This window comes from Necator americanus, chromosome III (assembly GCF_031761385.1).
Source record: "Necator americanus strain Aroian chromosome III, whole genome shotgun sequence".
In the NCBI taxonomy this organism is placed as follows: domain Eukaryota; kingdom Metazoa; phylum Nematoda; class Chromadorea; order Rhabditida; family Ancylostomatidae; genus Necator; species Necator americanus.
In genome coordinates this window covers 31,612,602-31,633,062 of record NC_087373.1, presented here as the reverse complement: position 1 = coordinate 31,633,062, position 20,461 = coordinate 31,612,602, and the positions used below count along the sequence as shown (strand labels likewise).

At 44.3% G+C, this 20,461-nt stretch overlaps 4 protein-coding genes across 5 annotated transcripts in view; 2 read left to right on the top strand and 2 right to left on the bottom strand.

The window, feature by feature from the left end:
* Positions 1-2,183, top strand: part of RB195_011608 (uncharacterized protein) — a gene marked incomplete at both ends in the record, with an annotated part of 30,468 nt that extends 28,285 nt beyond the window's left edge. The window contains 2 exons of the mRNA XM_064193104.1: positions 1,775-1,877; positions 2,056-2,183. Coding sequence (XP_064050686.1) covers positions 1,775-1,877; positions 2,056-2,183 — 231 coding nt within the window. The remainder of the gene's footprint in view (positions 1-1,774; positions 1,878-2,055) is intronic.
* RB195_011607 (uncharacterized protein) lies at positions 9-2,253 on the top strand (the record flags this gene model as incomplete). The annotated part of the gene is made up of 2 exons (XM_064193102.1): positions 9-57; positions 2,033-2,253. 2 exons carry the CDS (start codon positions 9-11, stop codon positions 2,251-2,253), a joined length of 270 nt encoding a protein of 89 aa, XP_064050685.1.
* Positions 2,254-3,412: 1,159 nt separating this feature from the next.
* RB195_011605 (uncharacterized protein) lies at positions 3,413-19,185 on the bottom strand (the record flags this gene model as incomplete). 2 transcript variants are annotated; one of them, XM_064193099.1, is made up of 4 exons in its annotated part: positions 3,413-3,971; positions 4,130-4,316; positions 4,439-5,153; positions 19,066-19,185. In XM_064193099.1, the coding sequence occupies 4 exons, from the start codon at positions 19,183-19,185 to the stop codon at positions 3,413-3,415; spliced, it is 1,581 nt and encodes a 526-aa protein (XP_064050682.1). The 2 variants fall into 2 exon arrangements, with proteins under 2 accessions (XP_064050682.1, XP_064050684.1); XM_064193100.1 differs by lacking the exon at positions 19,066-19,185 and having other exon boundaries at positions 4,439-5,126.
* On the bottom strand, positions 11,135-11,416 carry RB195_011606 (uncharacterized protein; the record flags this gene model as incomplete). The annotated part of the gene is made up of 1 exon (XM_064193101.1): positions 11,135-11,416. The coding sequence occupies one exon, from the start codon at positions 11,414-11,416 to the stop codon at positions 11,135-11,137; it is 282 nt and encodes a 93-aa protein (XP_064050683.1).
* Positions 19,186-20,461: the final 1,276 nt, after the last annotated feature.

Below are 20,461 nucleotides of genomic sequence, written 5' to 3'. Positions count from 1 at the left end.
GCTATCATATGATATTCGATGGTCTAGAAACGTTCGATAAAGTCTTAATACCGTCTTGTTAGAGGCTGCTTCTCTAGATCTGCTGAGTTGAATTTCTTCAAATAGATTGATACGACCACATATTGCAGCTGATGACCAGCCATTTGAAGTGCATTTGCAGAGACCAATTTCCAAACAACTTTGGAAAGTTGGGTATTCAACTGTAAATGGGTCCAGAAAGTTGCACATATACCACAGCCTGCTGAGGGATTCAGAAGCATAGTAACCTATGTAGACTCAAGAGCTCTCCCTGATTTTCTGCAGTGGATGAATGCGGGAAGCAAAAGTGCAATATGATCAAATTTTCAGTGCACCCACACACCACATGGGGATAAAATTCGATATCAAATCATATTTGGTTCGCGACATTCCTCTTCCACTTTTGACGGCGAACATTTCTAAGATTCGAAACTCTCTGAAAATGACAATTGTGATCGATTTTTTCATATTTTATACCTTTTTTGCATGCTGGAATATAGAAGTATGTCTCTCATGACAGCTACCATCTTATATCTTCCATACATGCATTTAATGAGACATTATCCGTGAAACAGCCAAAAATTTTGCTGTTTATATTTGTGTGCTTAAAGTAGATCCTGGACATGGCGACAACATTACAAGTGAGATTATCACTTAGTAACAGAATGCAAGTGCAACACATTAATTACAATGGATCTTCCTTTTTCTGGGTTCTGTGTTATCAAAGTTTTTTTTGTCTTCTTTTTTCTTCTATTTTCCAAAGATATTCATTATGCATGAGGCAAGTCAATTCCTGATGTGGGATACGCTAGTCGGCATAAAGTACGGTCGGTCACTGCTGTATTAAAAAGACTTTTTCCATTACTCTTGACTTACTTGCCTGATATGGTAGGTGGATACTACGGCCTCACGCTCTAATCTGGAGCAAGGCAACTTGAACGAGGTGATCAGACGGTTTCCGCATAGTAATGTGTCCACAAAAGCAAGGGATTATTCGAGACGTAGTTGTGGCCACAGAGCTCAGCTTAGTCTATGTCGTGCCCCGGGTCCGCTCCGAGTAGGAGCAGCGGGCATCGGTGGGGGGACCCAGGGCCGACTGCCCGGATCCGGAGGGGCCCTGCGCTGGGCTAGTCGCCGGATGGCGGCCTAGCCCCTCCGAACCCTGCGGGCTCGATCCGAGGGTCCCTTCCCCCCTGCCCCGACTCCCCCTTTTGGGGGCCTCGGGGCTGCCCCCTTGATCCCACGCCCCAATATGTTTCCTAGGGTGCAATGCGGTTACAAGGGTTTTACAACTAGGGTTTATCCTTAATACATCAATACACGACACGGCACGCACATATATACACGACATAAAGGTAGATCAATAAAGGGGCCAGTCATGGCTAGATGGTTAAGTGGTTCTCGGCGGCAGATGGTTTAGGGTTGCGGTTCGGACCCCGTGGGCAGCCAGCCAGGGATAGGGTTGTTGCGGTGGTGTGGCGGTGCGGCTATCGAACGAGACGGAATATAACGCGACGCAACACGGCACCATGAATAATGCGAATAAGAGACTGGTCCGAGATCGGGAGAGTGGCGAAAGAAAAACTGGAACCCCGACTGCTCGGTGCCAGCCCTTATATATGGCTGCCGCGTGGGAACGCTACCGTAATACATTGCCATTGGTAATGTTTCCCACGCGGCGCGCGAGAACGGCGGCCGGCTGGCTGGGAAAGTCGTGCCGGGCACGACACTGGGGGCGGCCGAAAAGAATCGCTAGGGCGAAGATGGAGGCCTGATGGTATTGGCCACAAGTGGGACCCCGAAGGGCCAATGGTTGCCGAGAACCGGTCATCTACGAGTCAGACAAACACAACCTACGGGTTATTCTAGCTGCCGCCCATGCTTACCTAAGACTTCCCTACAGGACGGCAGGTGTATGCCCGCAGGCAAAGGTCTTGCCTGATGACGACGTAGACGACTCGTGGCGTTGTACTGGTTCGCTCGACAAGTGGTTGACCATGTGGACGATGTTGAGTAGGAGGAGACGGTGACTTGAAGCGACTCGACATAGACAACAGCGGCTCGACATGGGTTCAGCGGCTCGACATGGGTTCAGTGGTGCGAGATGGCGGCAGCGGCTCGACAACAGCGGCTCGACAACAGCGGCTCGACATGACGGCGGCTAGACATGGAGTTCTGCGGCTCGACATGGGCAGCGGCTCGACAAGCAGCGGCTCGACATGGTTGTGGCTATAGATGGATGGTGGACAGTGGGACCCAACTAGTACCTGAAACATAAAGAAATTGATGGATTTTCCTAGGAGGGCCAAAGTGAGGTTGTGAGGAAGAATTTAGCTTCCTCACTGCGGTTTTTCCTGAGGGAGGTGGAAGTCCCATGTCGAAAGATGGCGTTAAGCAAACGAAGGGGGGGGGGGGTCATTGATTAGTCCCTTCCCTCATAAAGTGGGCCGTACAACTGTGGTGGTGGTAAGTATGGTGGTAAGTGCAGTGGTGAAGATGGTTTATTATGTCGTGATGAGGTGGTAGATGGAATGTTGCCGTGTAGTGGTTGAATGCAGATGGTAAAGGTGGTATGTGGTTTGTGATACGATGCGCTGGTAAGATGGTATGTGGTTATGGTATGGTAAGATGGGTATGTGCGTGGTAAAGTGGTTAGTAATGGGATGATGGAAAGGGCAACTAAGAAGGAAAAGGATAAGGATTAGACAAAGAATAACAAAGAATAAACCTAAAAGAATGACTTCTATGTAAGGAAGTAAAGGGCGGAGCGCTATTGCGCAATAACTATAGAGATATTACGAAATAAGAGAAAACTTCAAAAAGATGAGTGTTAGACTACAAATCTAAAATAATGAGTAATATAATACGAGAAAAACATATAACTACACATTACAATAAAGGAGGAAGAAAAATAGAAACAATTAAATGATAATAATAAAGGAACAGAAGCATAATGTATAAAGGTATGGTGCGGAAGGGTGCGTTGGTATGCGGAAGAATGCGGCAGGATGCGGAAGAATACGGCAGGATGGGGAGGGGTGCGGAAGAGTGGGAAAGGGTGCAGAAGGGTGCGGAAGGATGCGGAAAGTTGCGGAAGGATGCGGAAAGTTGCGGAAGGATGCGGAATGATGCGGTGGGTTGCGGAAGGTGCGAAAAGGGCAAAAAATAGTGGAATAAAGTGGTAGTTAAGTGGTAAACGTGGAAATAAACGGTAAAACATGGGAATAAATGGTAAAACGTGGTAATAAGGGCTAAAACACAACAATACAGGAAATGGTAAAGTGGAATAAAATGCAATGGAAATGGCACCGAAAGCAAAAAAGACATCAAACAAAAGGCTAAAAAGCATCAAACGAGAAAACAAAAAGCACAAAATACTAAAGCAAGTAAATACTCACGCTCGCTTTGTACCAAGTGCGAATCGTACCCGTTTGGCTGCTCGTGGTGGTTGGATCCTTGTGGGTTGCAGTTGTTGGCGGCTCTTCTTCGGTCGTGGGTCTTCCTTTGCAGAAATCTCCAATGGGTGTAGTTGATTGATCGATCTCTGCAACTCATGACCGTTTGCAATGCGGACAGTGGCTGATCTGGGTATGTTGGATTTGGTGCGGTGGATAGTGGTTATGATGGCTAAAGGCCATTGTCCACGTGGAACATTCTTATCGGCAATGAGAACAACGTCTCCTACCGATGGAATGAGTGGACTGGACCTTCCTTGATGGATACGGTGTTGGTGACGTGCGGATATTGCGGATAAGTAGTCCTTGTACCAAATGTCCCAGAAGTTGTTCAATACGGCGAGTGTCTCCTTATACCATTCGGAAAGACGGTTTGGAGAGATGTAGAGAGGGTTGTGGTGCGGAGATGGTAATTGGAGTTCCACTTGCGGTGAGACGAAATCTATTGGTCGAAGGACGTGTGGTGAAGATGATGTGTCACTGATGGATAAAAGTGGTCTGGAGATGGTGAGCGGTTGCGGTATGTGGTGGATAATGCGGAATAGGGTTGATCGTGGCTAGGTGGAGGACAGTGGCTATCGTCAAGCTTCTCAAGTTCTTGAATAAACACATCAATACCAGCAAGAAACTCATGCATCTTCCAAATAGTACCTAACCTGTGTTCCATCCTGTTCACTTCCAGCTGAGTCTCTCGTGGGAACTTGCTGCGAATGAGCTTCTTGAGCGATAGCGATGTTGACGTGTCTCGAAGCGGTTGAGCTGCAGGATACATGCTTGGATCTGGCATAACGTGTCCCTCTGCGATGAAGCGGCGGCAGACGACGCTGGCAAGTTCTCTAATTTCTGCAAAAAGAAATTATGGGTGAACTGCGGACGGTCATACCGTCTGCGTAGGGCTTCAATGGCTAGGTGGTAGTTGGAGGGATTGGTTATGTCGTACCCCTGTACAACAAGTGCGGCGCTACCTTTAAGGCTGCTACTAAGATGGATAAATTTGGCAGCGGTGGATAGGGATGGATTGTCGTGGACCGCGGTCTTAAATTTGGCCCAGAAATCGTAATAGGTGGAAAAATCCCCATCAAAGGTAGGCAACTCTACCTTGCGGAGTTGTACATTCATGGTATCCGCAGCAGGGTATGGTGGTGATGAGCCTCCGGACATATGCGGTGGTGTTAGGGTAGGGTTTCTGATGGATGTGACATCCATCGGCTCATCAGTGGTGTTAGTAGGGTTATATTGTGGTGTGGTGGATGCGCTTATAGTGGTGCGAAGCATATCCGCAAGTTCGTTTTCCTTGCGGATAAGATCGTCGAGGGCAAAGATGGTAGCGGTTGCGGTTGGTTCCATTTCGTCACCTTTGTGATCGCGCCAGTAGATGTCAAAGGCATCCATAAGCTCTATGGCGTTCGGTCGGTTTTCGATAAAGCTTATGGCGTGTTCGTGGCGCTGTTGGAATGTCTCCAATGCTATTTCAATGGAGATCTTGGCGTTTCCCATGTCCTCGATTCGACGCTGGAGGGTGCGGAGCTGTACTGCCGGGTGGGCATCCGAATGGAAAACGGTTGGGTAATTGGAGTTCGCCGAGTTGACCAGCCGCGTCAAATTGTTGATCGCGTTGGTCAAGCGTGCTTTGCAACCACGGAGCGTAGACATGACAGCTGTATCGTAGAGTGATACCACCTAAAAATGTCGTATATAATATGCTGTTGCCATGTAGGGTATACGATGCACGGACATGCGGTGAAAGATGGTGTGGTTGGGACGTGGGAGCACGGACAGCACAGAGGCGGGGAATCTGCGACAGGAGAGAGGAACCCCGTCAACGGGCACACAAGGACCCAGAGTGGCTAATGCCACAACAACAAGGTGCCAACACTACAGACGAGGGGATGAGGATGTGGGTTCGCGGATGCAAGGGCCATAGGTAGATCATCGGTCTGGCGCGTGCGGATATGCGGCTTGTGAGAGCCATAGGCTAGTGGTGTGCGACTTCCGATCCTAGGTTCCCGCCGGGACCCACTACACCTTCCCTCCTACAAGCTGCACTATCCGCAAGGCGCTTAAGAAGCCTACATCCCAAAATGCGTGGCGCCAGGAGTGCCAGGGCAACTACCGCTATGGAGATTATACCCCTAGGATTGCTGCCACCAACCCTAAGGGTAACCCTGGTTCAGTCCTCTACATGTGGGATGCAATAGCCCCAGTCGTAACCCTCGCACATGAACCCCCACACCCGCAAGCCCAACCCCCAGGCTCGAGTGCAGTGCCAGCCCACTGTTGATGGGCATCCGGCACGTCATGGGCAGCGTAGGGCAGCGAGTGCCCCTACGGGATCGCCCAGCGCACGACAACGGGCTCGGTTCGCCGATGCACCATTGTCGTGCCCCGGGTCCGCTCCGAGTAGGAGCAGCGGGCATCGGTGGGGGGACCCAGGGCCGACTGCCCGGATCCGGAGGGGCCCTGCGCTGGGCTAGTCGCCGGATGGCGGCCTAGCCCCTCCGAACCCTGCGGGCTCGATCCGAGAGTCCCTTCCCCCCTGCCCCGACTCCCCCTTTGGGGGCCTCGGGGCTGCCCCCTTGATCCCACGCCCCAATATGTTTCCTAGGGTGCAATGCGGTTACAAGGGTTTTACAACTAGGGTTTATCCTTAATACATCAATACACGACACGGCACGCACATATATACACGACATAAAGGTAGATCAATAAAGGGGCCAGTCATGGCTAGATGGTTAAGTGGTTCTCGGCGGCAGATGGTTTAGGGTTGCGGTTCGGACCCCGTGGGCAGCCAGCCAGGGATAGGGTTGTGGCGGTGGTGTGGCGGTGCGGCTATCGAACGAGACGGAATATAACGCGACGCAACACGGCACCATGAATAATGCGAATAAGAGACTGGTCCGAGATCGGGAGAGTGGCGAAAGAAAAACTGGAACCCCGACTGCTCGGTGCCAGCCCTTATATATGGCTGCCGCGTGGGAACGCTACCGTAATACATTGCCATTGGTAATGTTTCCCACGCGGCGCGCGAGAACGGCGGCCGGCTGGCTGGGAAAGTCGTGCCGGGCACGACAGTCTATAAATGATAAATGAGGAGTGTAAGGCATCCATGATGGTCATAGAAGGTGATTAACTGTTCTGGTACTGATCGTTTTGTGCATTTGTTCTGGGAGGTTAACGAGCAGGCTAGAATCAAGTCCTCTTTCTCGGTCCCATCTGATTCCAATCACCTTTTGCAGTCAGGTAGTTTGCAAGTTCGCATTGTTAGAGTGGAACTTTCGTAAATTCATCTGCAGCTGTTTGAGAAAATTCTCTGCTTTCATGTAAAGCGTGAAAGCGTCCTCTGTGGATGCAGCAGTGAGAATAACATAGCTTACATTAATGTTTCTCAACAGCATTCTTTATAAATCGAAGTGCTCGTGAAATTGCACGTGATGATGAATAGTTCCAGCGGATAAGAAGGGTGAGCAGTTTAATTCGAATATAATGCGGGTAAATCTGTACGTGACAAAATTGTCTGCGATGACAAGCATTCTGATATTTCGTAATCATAAAAATAGGGCACCATATCGGCCTTCAATCTGCAATCGCACCTGGAGGAATACTTTTTTTACGCCGCTGATCAGCGCGATTCTTCGGCTTCGAAAGCAGCGGAGCATTTCAAATAGCAATGGAAGCATAACCACACCCTATCAATACATCGTTGAGTGATGGAGAGTCTCTCATACACCAGACGAAGTTTTGTTATTTCTTTATGTGCAGTCAGCACTCCCTGATGAGCTAGATGGTGCGCCCGCGTCGAGTTTCTCGAGAAGTTTTCGGTCACCTCTTCGATGATTCCAAGAAGGCTCATGAATCATGGTACTGCTGCACCAAATCTGGGGTTTGTCGCAGTCTCACAACAATCGTTTCCTTTCTTCTGTATGGCATTGCTTTGTTGTCAGGTGAATTGGCAACTTTTTCCTCTAAAAGTCGGATGAATTACCGTCTTCACTCTTCTGACTTGTTTCTAAAAACTCCGTCCCGACCGTGTCATTGACGTATAAGCGCACCTTTGCCACTGGTCCAGTGCACTCTTGGACTCCAGAAGTCTAAAAGGAGTAACATTTTAGCCACGGCCAATCGTTGTCTTCTTTCTGTTAGTCCTTAGATGTTTGTTCATTTTCTCTCTCGCAGAGCGTTTGCGCGTAACGGATGAAGGTGCACTTCTAATTTCGCTTTCCTCTTTTTCGTTGATGGAGAGGATCGAGAGCAGCTGACTAAGTTCCGTTTTGGATCCACTTGCGTCCGTGCTCCATATCTTGTTGACCGCAACTTGCTCTTTATTTTGGCCAGTCCCTTCCAGTAAAAACCTTCGAAGATCGGAGCAATATTAACGATGAATTTATATCACCTGATTTTTAACCACATTTTCGACGTAATGTTGCAGTGGTACAAAACAGTCGTACTCGCGGGAGGATTACTGCCACCAGGAATAATTGCCGGATTATCTGGTTACCTTGATTTATTATCTTGTTCAGTGGATGGGTTTTGTATGTTGTGTCTCTCGAATTCCTTTCGCCATTCTCCACATCTTCGGGAAGAAAATAAGATCGATAGCACACTGATTCTCCAAGAAATGGCAAGAAGAGAAGAAACTCATGTTAGAGAGAGAAGACGGTAGCTTTTACATTTTTTCTTGAGCTGCAGCCAAGATTTGTATTCATGTAAAAGGCAACATACCACGTCGTGGTGAAGGAATCTTCGGGAAAGTCTAGAACTGCGGTTGTAGATTGCGTGATCAGCGATGGTTCCGCTCATCTCTCCCTGATCATCGTAAGAAACGGTGTAGAAGACTTTTTTTTTATGAGGATTTCAGTTGCAGCGTTCAGTGCATGCGCCGCATCCAAGTGCGAGCGGTATAAGGCCAGTGAGGTCTTCTCACTAGAGCGAGGAACGCTTGTACCTTGTATGAACTGAAGTTGTTCCACGTCAGATTCGTGATGTCTTCAAATTACGAGCAATCCACTATTTCTACGGGTGGGTGTAGTGCAGCGATTAGAGGTTCCGCTTCGTGCACGATAGATCCGCCCTAGTGCTCAGCGCGCCTGTCATAACTCCGGGATCGATAAATTGGTACCAGACTTCTCTGGGAGGATAAAAGCACTGACCTGACACATCGGCTAGCCACCGCAAGTCATTGTGTAAACTGGTTACACGTTCGTAAACCTCAAACGATTCTGAAATGAAGTGAACGTGGGGGCGCATTTCAAGTGGACTGATCAACGCCAGAAACTTTAACTTTATCCTTATTCACTAGTTCTGGCGAATAAGACTAATTTTTTATTTATTTATTCAAATTATTTATTCAAACGTACACCTTCATTGCATGCTAGAATATTCGAACATGTATCAGATAACAGCCATCCCCTTTCATTTTTCACCTCACTATTTAATGATATGTTGGATTCTTTAAACTGCTCAACCTTAATACGATTGTATGGTCAAAAGCAACGCACTGCAAATTTGACGTGATACAGAAACTCCCGAAAAACTTAGAATTCGCGTTATAGTTTACGGAAACGAGCGTGACCCTGTTCAATTCCCCATGGGTACCGGTATTACTTAGTGAGAGGTACGTTAGAACGCGCCTCAACGTACACGCTTCGGCTTCCTCTTTAACCTATTCATTGATTTTACTTAGATAGGCTGGTGAGGAGACCTCATCAATCTTCGACCGGTCGCTCGTGATGCTAGGTGTGTGCACAAGAGCTACGCGTTGCAACAGATTTTGTAGAGAAGAACGCTGTCTTCCACGCCGTTTTTTAAGACGATTTTCAACAGACACGCTCGTTTCGCTCGTTTCTATAATCTACAACTGAACTCCACATCTTCTTTGAGGTTTCCGTACCGCGTCAAAATCGTGATACGCATATTTTAACGTAGTTCTCGAACATGCCGATTACATTACAAATGAGATAATCACTTAGGGAAGAACGCTGATGTAATACATTTATTACTATGCACCTTCGCTTTTTTCACTATGTTTTACTGAAACACTTCTCTTCCTATTTTACTTCGAAAAGTTCGACTCTCAATGGAAAAAGAATCAAACCATTGACCAGGACCTCCTATTATATCGTATTAATTTTTAGTAAGCTACATGAGGTTTACATGAGTATTAGCGAGTAATGTGAAGCGTCACCTAGTTTGGAATCACTTGTACGATACCCACATGTAGACCAGGAGAGTGTTTGAGATCTAATGTACTCTACCTGATCTCTTGCACAAGTACGTTGGTAAAACTGCGCGACCGCGTATATTCGCATCAAAGACCACGTTTACGGAAATAAGGAGAATGGACACCTTTAGATGCCCACTGAACACAAAAACACAATGGAGGCGATTGTGAGATTACGGTCCAAATCTTAACGCACGAATCTAAAATGTTTGGTAGAAAATCGCTGGAGGCATTTTGGATTCAAGACAAAAATCTCAAAAACTCTAGTTATTATTTGCTGGCATAACAAGAAAGTAAATACAGTTCCTAATCCAGAAGTTTCAAGAAGAGAGGACTTGGAGATTGTAGGCTTAGTGACTGTTTAGTTTGCAAAGATTTCACCGTTTAGAATGTGAACATAGTCGCATTCCAAGCTCTGAAGAAGGTTATTTTTCCAGTACGTTAGCCAACAAAATATTTAACAACCTGGTGTACAGCTTGTTGAAAATCAACAAAACATATTTTTATTGCGCAAAGGTATTCATTATGCATGAGGAAAGCTGATTACTGTAGTAGTTATGGAATACACTATCCAGCATAGGATACGGTCGGTGCACTGATGAACTGTTAGACTGAAACCACCTCTTAGATTAGATTCACACATTCGCAGCTTGACTTCGTTGACGATGTGGGTCGACTACAGGTTCCTGACAGCACCTGAATTCGAACTCGATAGGTTAACCATGCGCCATGGTTCTCGTTGTGAGCCTTAAGGAGACCCGCAACTTACACCTCGCTTGTGAATTCTCAGGGATTTAGATCAATTAAGATAAGAAATTTCGAGACAAAAAAATCCGTATGCTTACGCTAAAATGGAATGAGACTAGAACATGCCCAGTCCAATGTGATCAAAACAATATCTAAACCACTGCTTTAGTAGTCTTTAAAAGCGTATAAGAATTTTAATAGATTTCTATTCCTCCTCCTCTTGTCATTAAGCACTCAGTTATAGGTATTGTTCATATTTCTTTTTCTTTTCCTTTTTCTATTCCAAATACAGCCCACACCTAACAAGTAGATGCAATGAGTGTAACATCAGGGGAAAATCGCACTGTGAATCCTCGAGAGGAGTTATTGTACCGCTAATTAACTAAGTTGTTATTCGATTGATGATCAAATGATAGCACCTCGACAAGGTGATACTCTCAAATTAACTTTATGTGCTGGATAGGGGTGCCGTAGTATAGCATGCATGGTATGGTTGTCTAAGACCAACATGACCACTTCTGTCTCAACGAGTCAAAAGCCTTCTTTAAGTCGATAAAGCCAAGACATAGCTTCAACTTCTACTCTTCCGAAACCTTGATGATTTCGAGACAGTGTGAGGGTAGTCTATCGTGCTGAATCCCTTACGAAACCGTGCTTGCTCCCATGGTTTCATCTAACATCTCAATCCTGATAAGGATCACTTCTGTAAAGAGCTTCTGAATGACCGATAGTAAGCAGACTGGGAGATAGTTGCCAATGTCGTGTCATCACCCTTCTTGTACACCAACACTGTTTTGCTCGTCTTCCACTGGTTAGGAGCCTTGAATTCCGAGGTAACGAGTCTCGCCAGAGTTTTGATAAGAACTGGCGGAAGGTTCTTCAGAAGTTCAGATCTTATCCTGTCGGGACCGGGTTTCGTACGATTTCTTAGCGGCATGATAGCGTTTCGTACTTTGCACGGGAACCTCTGGAATGGCATGCCCGTCTTCCCTCAGATGGTGATAAGACAAGTGGAAATGGCTGTCGAAGAGTTGTGAGTAGAAGCCGTGAATGACTTTTTCCATCACCTTTCTGGATGCTGTAGTTGTTCCATCCGGGTTGCAAAGAACAGCCACTTTCGTCTTGCAATTGGTAAAGTCTCGACGGACATAGCAGATTCTCTGCTCTTGTCTCCGTCTTTGCAGCTTCAGGCAACACTTCTACTCCTCTCTTTTTAAGGTCTTCTTTTATCGCCTCTCTGCAGACCCTGGCGAGCTCGGACGTGAGTTATAGAGCTCTGCTCTTCGTGAGCTCTGCTGCTCGTGCTGCTCTACACTGGCGTACCAGTTCAAGTGAAAATAGTTTGCCAGAACGCCCGAAGCCGTATCTTCCGGGCCAATTTTACGGCAATGAGGAAGAAATGGACAGAATCACTCCATCTCCATAATCTGCTATTTCGTATACGAATACTCCACCTGAAATCCGTACCACCTCAGATTCGTGAGGTGATGCCTTTAAGAGAGAGAGAGGAGTTTTAGAAGGAGTTTCCTCACTACGTCTATTTCGTGATACGCTTCCTCCAGATAGCATTTAGACATAATTCTGATTCGTAGGAGCAAAAGTTCAGGCTTTCCAATGGAAACATAATACAGGAGAAATTACAGTACGTTCTCGGCATTCTTTAAGTAAAAACATTCTGTGAACGAAACCTCCACATTACTCTCGCAGGCGCTGAGGAGGTTACGGTAACTCTTCTTCAATCTCAACCACATATATTTCGATAGATGTGTTCTGCCTCTTATCGTCTCACTTCTCTTCCCTTTTAGCCCTAAGAAAAAGAAGTTTGAGATATCCCGCAGTGTCAATTTCTGAAAAACGAAGACGTGGCATTAAGGGATTGTTGCCTTCCTTCGAGTCTTCGTATAAATTTCACTGCACTGGAGTGCTTTTGCATTTCTTCCAAGGACTGATAAGTATACTAGGGAGCGAGTAAATAAGTAGGCACTAAGGAATAAGCATAGTTCCACATCAGATCATGTAAATTGTTGGGTGCTATTTAAGCAGCCGTTTGTGTGGGTGTTTCCACTTTCTGAGCAAGGCATGGCACCAAGTTGAGGCAAACGTGCAAGGAAATAGATACGTGGAGGATTCATAGAGGTGCAATGCAACACCTACAATGGCCATGAATATGGAACGGTTGCAGCGTCTAATTTACATTCCGCGACATCTGCACAAAGTTACTGCGCACCGATTCGACGCCGTAGGACCCATCACACCCCATTTCAAAGCTATCTGGTGTTAGTGCACCAATTCGTCGCTGTTGGACCCGTCGCACCCGCTTCTATAGGTATCTAGCGCCAGTGGACCCACCACACCCCCCTTTTTGAATGACACACACACAGACACACACACACGTGACAGAATAAGACCGTCGTTATATATCACCAATCTGAGCGTCCGGCTAAAGCCGGACTTCAGACTTTCTGTGGTGCTTGCTTCGCTCGCCTTCACTGATCAACAAAAAATAATACTAGTGTTATTAGTTCTATGAAATTGGACTTGTGTATCTCCAACAATCTTTCTTCCTTTTTTATATTATAACTAAAAGCGAAAGATTTCATAGTCTTCTTTCTAAACGCATCAGTTCTACATTTGGAGAACATTCGAGCTTCATCTTCAAACACTACTTACCAATACATTATCATGATATATAATAACGGGCTTATTCTGTCACGTGTGTCTGTTTGTCTGTGTGTCAGTCACGAAATTCAAAAAGGGGAGTGCGACGGGTCCACCGGCGTCGAGTTGTTGCCTCGACGCAAGAAGGCTATGAAAAGGGGTGCGACGGGTCCACCGGCGTCGGATTGCTATAATATGGAGGCGACAGATCCACCGGAGTCGGTGGACCTAGTCATTGGTGCGCAATAACTCAGTGTGCATAACGCAAAAAATAAATGGTTGCAGCCGTTTCATAGCCGTGACCACTGGGCGCTTTGCTCCTCACCTTTATGACTCCTCTGCGTGTCTATTTCCTTCTTCGTTCGCTTCAAGTTGGTAACATGCCGTTCTCAGAAAGTGGAAACCCGAATGCAAACGGCTGCTTAAATAGTAGCAGGATGTTTCTGTGATCTGACGTGGAACGCTATCTTTATCAGTAGGATGATATCTTTCACGTCATTTTATGTTAAAACACCATCCTATAATAACTATTGGGGGAAATCAGGAGGAATACCAATACTTCGAGCAATGTTTTCGAATTGTATCTATATTACTCTGGCATCGAAGGAGTGTTTGTAGCTGATGGTCGAATATTCTCCAAATGTGGAATTGACGCGTTTAGAAGGAAAACTCCGTAATCTTTTGCCTTAATTTATAATATAAAGTAGAGAAGAAAAGCGTTGTTAAAAAACCCAAATCTAATTTTACAGAAAACACCACTACTATTAACTTTCATTGATCAGTCAAGGGGAGCGAAGCAAAATCACCGAAAGTCTGAAGTCCGGCTTTAGCCGGACATTCAAACTGGTAGACCAAAAATTAAAAGTATCAAACGAAATATGGGTTTTCTTCCTGTTTTCTAACAGTTATCTAAGAGTGATGTTTTGGCATAAAATGACGTGAAAGACAACATCCTACTGATAAAGATAACATTCCGCGTCAGATCACATAAACATCTTGATACTATTTAAGCAGCCGTTTGCATGCGTGTTTCCACTTTCTGAGAATAGCATGGTACAAACTTGAGACGAACGAAAAAGGAAATAGGCACGCGGAGGAGTCATAAAGGTGAAAAGCAAAGCTCCCAGTGGCCACGCTATGAAACGGATACAACCATCTATCTTTTGCGTCATGTACACAAAGTTATCGAGCACCAATATGAAGGCATCTGGCGCCGGCGCACCAATCCGACGCCAGTGGACCCGCCGCACCCCGTTATTATATATCATGATGATTATTTCAGTATCGAAAGGGTGTTTGATGCTGATGACCGAATATAAACCAAATGTAGAATTGACGCGTTTAGAAAGAAAACTCTGTAATGTTTCGCCTTAACTTATAATAAAAAAGAGAAGGAAAGCATTGTTAAAAAACACAAAACTAATGTTACAGAAAATGCCACTGCTGTTAACTTTCATCGATCAGTGAAGGGAAGTTGCGAGTAGTTACGAGTCTAAATTCCGGCTTCAGCCAGACATTTAGACTGCTTTGCTTTTTTTGGTGGCTTTTCAGCTTGTTACCTTGGTATCCCCTCAAACGCATTACTGCAGTTTCTCAGCTCTCAAGAGTGCAAAGGTGTATCTAGGCGACGTGCAGTCTATTTCTTCTCCACCTCCAGAACGTAGTAATCTTTCTTTGTAAGTGTATTCAGCATGATTGTCTATCACAGTGTTCAATGTTTCTGGGATTGCTACATTTCAATGGGACCAGAAACTGACGCTGCGATTCAGAAAACAACTCAACAACGGCTCTGAGATCAGTGAAAGAATTGAACAGTTTTTGTTTTAGGGAGTGCTGGAGGTCTCGGGATGGGAAATGATCCTTCATTCATTCCATTCCCCTAATCTCGCTTCATAAGAGTACCGCTTGTTCCGTGCGCTTAAGCATTCTTCGAAGCTAAAACTGTCTAATTTCTCCACTGATCTCTAATCTGCTGTTTAAAGTCTGTTCTTTGTCCTTAAAGTCTCAACTCCCAGCTTGAAAACCCAGAGAATTGTGATACTTTCGGAAAGGTGGAACATCGAGAACAAATCCGCCATCGACGGATTGGTTAAAAAGTATCTTCCCCGCGAGTCAGTAAATGATGACTTTATGATCGTCGAAGCCACGTTAACACCAGAGGAAAAGAAGGACAAGAAAACTCCTACCAACCTTCTCGCGACACATCTTCCCTCTGCCTTCACCGCATCCGACTTGTCAAGAGCAACACTGAAGAAACTCTGCCTCGCATATTGCAATAATTACATCAAGACCTAGCTGCAAGCAGCCACTATCGGCTGGTGTGATAGTATCCACCAGGAAATTCACATCAATGAACCTTCCACCCTCCCAATTGGACAACGGCACAAACTTCGTCATTACGTTCGTCCAACTCGGATGTATTTAAGAGGTCCCATCTGCAAAAGATCTCTTACTTCGGTCCGCATCTGCAGAAGAGCTTAGAGCTAGCTGTCACAATCTGCTCCTGTCGCCGATGTGAGAAGGGCAAATGGACGTATTCGACTTTGATTTGACTTCTCGACAAGACTCAAAAACGGCGCAATTACATCGATACCTGCTCCACTTTGCGGCGGATGTCGTTACCAAGCTCACTGGAGGAACCACCTTCTTCTAAATCGTTCACATAAATGTGTACCGTTTTAGATCTTTTAGAGTTAACGATGATGATTATGGAGACGATGATCAATTTGGATCTTCCAGCTGATCACCGGCTCCATAATCTCTGGACTCAACGGAGCTGCTGTCTACCCCGACAATGCCATCGTCATCGGCCGCACTTGTCTCGAGTATTATTTGGAGGCTTTCTTAAAGGTATCGTATAGTGATTCCGTCTCCACTTCGATTTCGTCTCAACTTCGTGATAACGTCCGAAATGGCCTCGCCACAGTTATATAGTTTTGAGTTCGATAAACAGGTAGATCATTACATTTGAAAAACTAGTGATATAATGCAAGAGATTCCATCTAAAGCTAGTATACAAGTATAGCAGTCAACAACAGTCTTGCTCATATGTGAACTCACGGAAAACGTTGAAAAAGATACCGCTGCTTAGAAGTAGCTGAAATATTTGCTTCACAAATACGATTGAACCATGCTGAAGGGTCTCTAGGAGGCTTTCTGCTCAAGTCTATGCGAAAAGCCCAAGAATCTCTTGGAGCATTTTTCCCGCCGCCTGTTTTTGTAAGTTTCCATAAATTCTCATGAATAATGTTTATGAATTTTCACAAATCGTAGTGGGTGTGTGTTGTGTTTAACGTCGAAACAACAGTGCTAGTTATTGTTTGTTTATCGGGTCTCTTAAGGTTTTCTCATAACCGCTAAAAATAACTTGCACCCTATGTTTGTGCTAACGTCCGACGGCTTTTCCATTCAACTGGTTGAAGATGGTTCATCCTCGAATCACTATATACGCAAAGAAGCCCAAAAAACATGTTTGTGCGTAGAGACACATTACGGATAGCCACTGCACTGGATGCACCTTTCAGACTAGTGCGCAGCTTTTTTTTTTTGAAATTCTTGAAAAGATAGACAAAAAAGAAGCGAAAGTAAGAAAAATCGTATTTCTAAGGTTGAGATTGAGTGGGAGACTGCGAAAATACTTTTTTGGAGTAGCAAAGAGAGAGGGAGAACTTTAGGTAATTACATTATTTATTAGTAAATTAGCGGATTGTGCATTCTGAAAATTGTGGAGGTATGTAAGAGTCACAGAAGTTCCTGCCAACCTCAACCTTACTTTTATTGCATGTCATCACTTCATGTTCTAACCAACAATGTCACCTTCACACATATTTCTGAAAGTAACCTGTCATGTTGTATGTAAGACATTAGATGAACATTTGTAGGCGTCGAATGCACACCTTTTTAACAGCAGAAGAAGTATTTCCAGGAAAAACTGTGCCAGGTAACGGTAAAATGTAAAAGCGGTCATAATCCTCTTACTTCCTGTTCAAGTTGGAAACACTCGCATTCAAATCAAAACAAAATCGTACACATAACTTTATCCAGGTCGAAGTCCACGAACCCCGCCAAAAAGCAACAAATACGTTAGAGCTGAGGACGACCCAACACGCTGCTACGCTACCTTCCGCACAGCAATTCAAGAACATTTACATGTGATTGTTACGCTGTGTTACCGTAACTGTCAGTCATAGCGGCGAGGTTTTGAATGGGGCGTACCTATAGTTGTACAGCATAATTGTGATCAATACAAATCCGTTGGATAGGACGTACAGCTATGCGATGTGGTAGTAGTCAATGAAGATCATTCTTTTAACTGCTGTAGGTCATCAGAAGATCGGTACCTACATGAAGTCCCGCCTATTTCCCTCCTTCAATTCTTTCTGTTCTTCTCTTATCGCATCGTTTTTCCTTTAAAACGGTCTTAACACGGCGGTTTCCCTGAGTGCATATTTAACGTTACACCCACAAGATTGACTTAATAAATATCTATTACCAGGCGATTTGCTCAATTTACGGTAGAGAGCATAATAAAGAAAGGAGGGGGGACGGGTATGGAGCAATTGGTTAGTAGTCCGCTGTGGCCGCACGTCGATGAATCGAAACAGTTCTAGTGCCAACCAAGCCGTTCATCCCTAGGGGGCCGATCAATTGCTACCAGATCTGTCTGGAAGGATAAAATCACTTACTTGATCAACGGCTGGCCTCGATAAGTATAGGTCAACACGCGTTCCAAAACCTCAACGATTACGAACTGCAGTAAAATGTGGTCCCCAATGGATTGAGATGCCAATGACTTTATGCTTTATCCTTCGACTTTAACGTAACAAAATTCTCAACACTTTGAATGTGACTAAAAATTTGTCTCTTTGGTGAAATTGCCTCATCAACTTGTAGGTGGTGGTTCTCTTTTTCACTGTGGCATTTGAAATCTTCGTTTCCTATTCCTGGAGAGAATCCAATATCGAATATTTCCCTTTAGTTCCTATCTTGAAATGTGTTAAAACAAGAATAATAATTTTCTCAGTACCTGCTGAAAGTATACTGTAAACACAACCAGTTATAATTATCGCTTCAGGTTCACTACATAGTCTCTCAAATATCATTCCAAATCCGATGAGAGCAATGTGAAAAGAGCAGTTCACTGTAGAATTTACACGATCCTTAAATCTGCATCCTAGTAGTCTTAACTGACACCTCTTTCTTGATGATGCTCACCTCATTATCATTTCTTCCCCTCACAATCCGCAACGATGCCTTTGAAGAAATTGAGTCAGATTTCTCAGTCATATCCACCTAACTCATAGTTGCTAATCTGTTGTGCGATCACAATAGTAGCCACCATTGGTGGGTGATGTGTTCGCAGCTCCGTCTCTACGCCGAAAGTGTTTTGCATTCCATCGCTATTTTTGTCCGTCCATCTTAGTTCTTTTTTATTCAAAACGAGATCGGTCTTCCCGTGATTAGTTCTCAGAGAATTCACTCGTATCTTGAAAACGTGACACAGATTACCTTTAATCTGGAACTGGCATGTTGCAATGGGATAACGACGAGTACTTTATACTCCTATCTCGCAACAGATTTTCATCATATACTACGTCTTCTTTCTGTTTACTACGTTTCTTTCTGTTTTTCTGTTTTCTGGTCCTTCTCTGCTCTCTGCTTTGTTTCATTGAACATGATACATTTCAATTGATTACTGATTCTTCTCCAAAATATACCGATGTCGATCTTTCCGTCGAGTGGAATCTTTCATCGAGATTGTTGAGAGGAATCTTTCATCGAGATTTATTCCCCTTTCCTGCTCCTAGAACTGCTCTAAAAATCAGGGCGGAGGTAGTGCAGTCAGTAAACGGTTCAGCTGTGACTGGACAATCATTCGTTGGTTCGAAACCGTTGAAGTGCCAGGCTTTTCATCTTTCTGCGGTTGAGTGTTGAAGAATTGGTGCAACACTCGTTTGGAAGTGTACAAACCTGAGTAGATGAATCGGTTGGCCCCATAAACGATTCAGAGGCTGCACACATCTTCACACAATTGAAACCATTCCGAGTTGCAGGCGTATCCCTCTTGGGATTTAATAACGTGAACAGCATCGTGAACTGGAATTACGTTTCAAACCTTAAATAGCATTTGAGAGTTGCAATAAAATTTAGTGATATAATTGCTAGGGTTGTCAGAAAACACCTCGTTTCATAACGTAACTCTTTATTCGAGTAACACTAATAAACTTATTTCGAAAACAACAATAGAAGCTATTTCTTCAAGAAATGTCAACTACATCATTTTTTTGCACATGCGAAATTCTTTTCGATAACATCCCTGTGAGAAATCTCAAAGTCAAAGTTAGCAGAGTTTATACTATTATTTCATGAAAATGCACATTATTTAGGGAAATTAATAACGCCAAGGAAGCTACTGAAAATATTTGCAATGTTTATCTGTCGACACCAAACGTTTGTGAATGACAAACATTTTGCATGAAGACAATAAAAATCTCTCTTCAGATACACACGGCTGGAATTAGAGTGATATATGCTGTGGTTGGAGATCTATACAAAACATCTACTGGGGCTGCTAAAAGAGTGCATATTATTGCAGGAGGCTCACAAAATATAGTGCCCGTAGCAAGTTTTACGGTGAGCATTGGCAAATATTACTATACAACATTGTTTTAGTTATTCTCAAAACTCTGTAGAAGACCATTTAAATGGAAAAGTGAAGATTCAAAAGAATTTTATGCTGAAGACGAACACTAGCTAAATGGATGTACATACTGACACCAACTTATACTGAAAATGAAAAAAGGCCAGAAATCGAACACGAAACAATTGCTTCCCTTCGACATCTGTCCTTTCTCAAATCCCAAATTTGTAATTTTTTTTTGTTTTCTAGGAACTATTTTGGGATCCTTGCTATCTACTTTTTTTTGCGTTCATTAAAACTATTAAATTCAGTTTTATTTCTACTGAATTTATATATGTCTTTTTGGTCAAATATTGCATGACTCATTTTTTGAAGTGTTTTCTACCTCTGAATCTGCGAGAAGAAAGTGTAGAAAGTGTTCCTTTTCCGATGTTCGTGGAGAATGATTTTTTCTACCACAATTAGTTGTTCATGGGGACATTGCGAAAGCTAATCAAATTCTTACTGCTCTATCGTGGTTGATATACATATATATATCCTCAATGGATTAGTATTGATGGTTTCAGTAGTGATGAATCTTCCTTTCTTCCTTTTTGCTTCCTTCAAATATATTACGTTTACTTTGTAGCATGGTTTACTTTGTGGAAAGATACCCAAACCGTTACTTTTCAGAGCTTCGATACCTCTGTTCTGGACAACATGATCAAAGTTATATGTACACCGTTG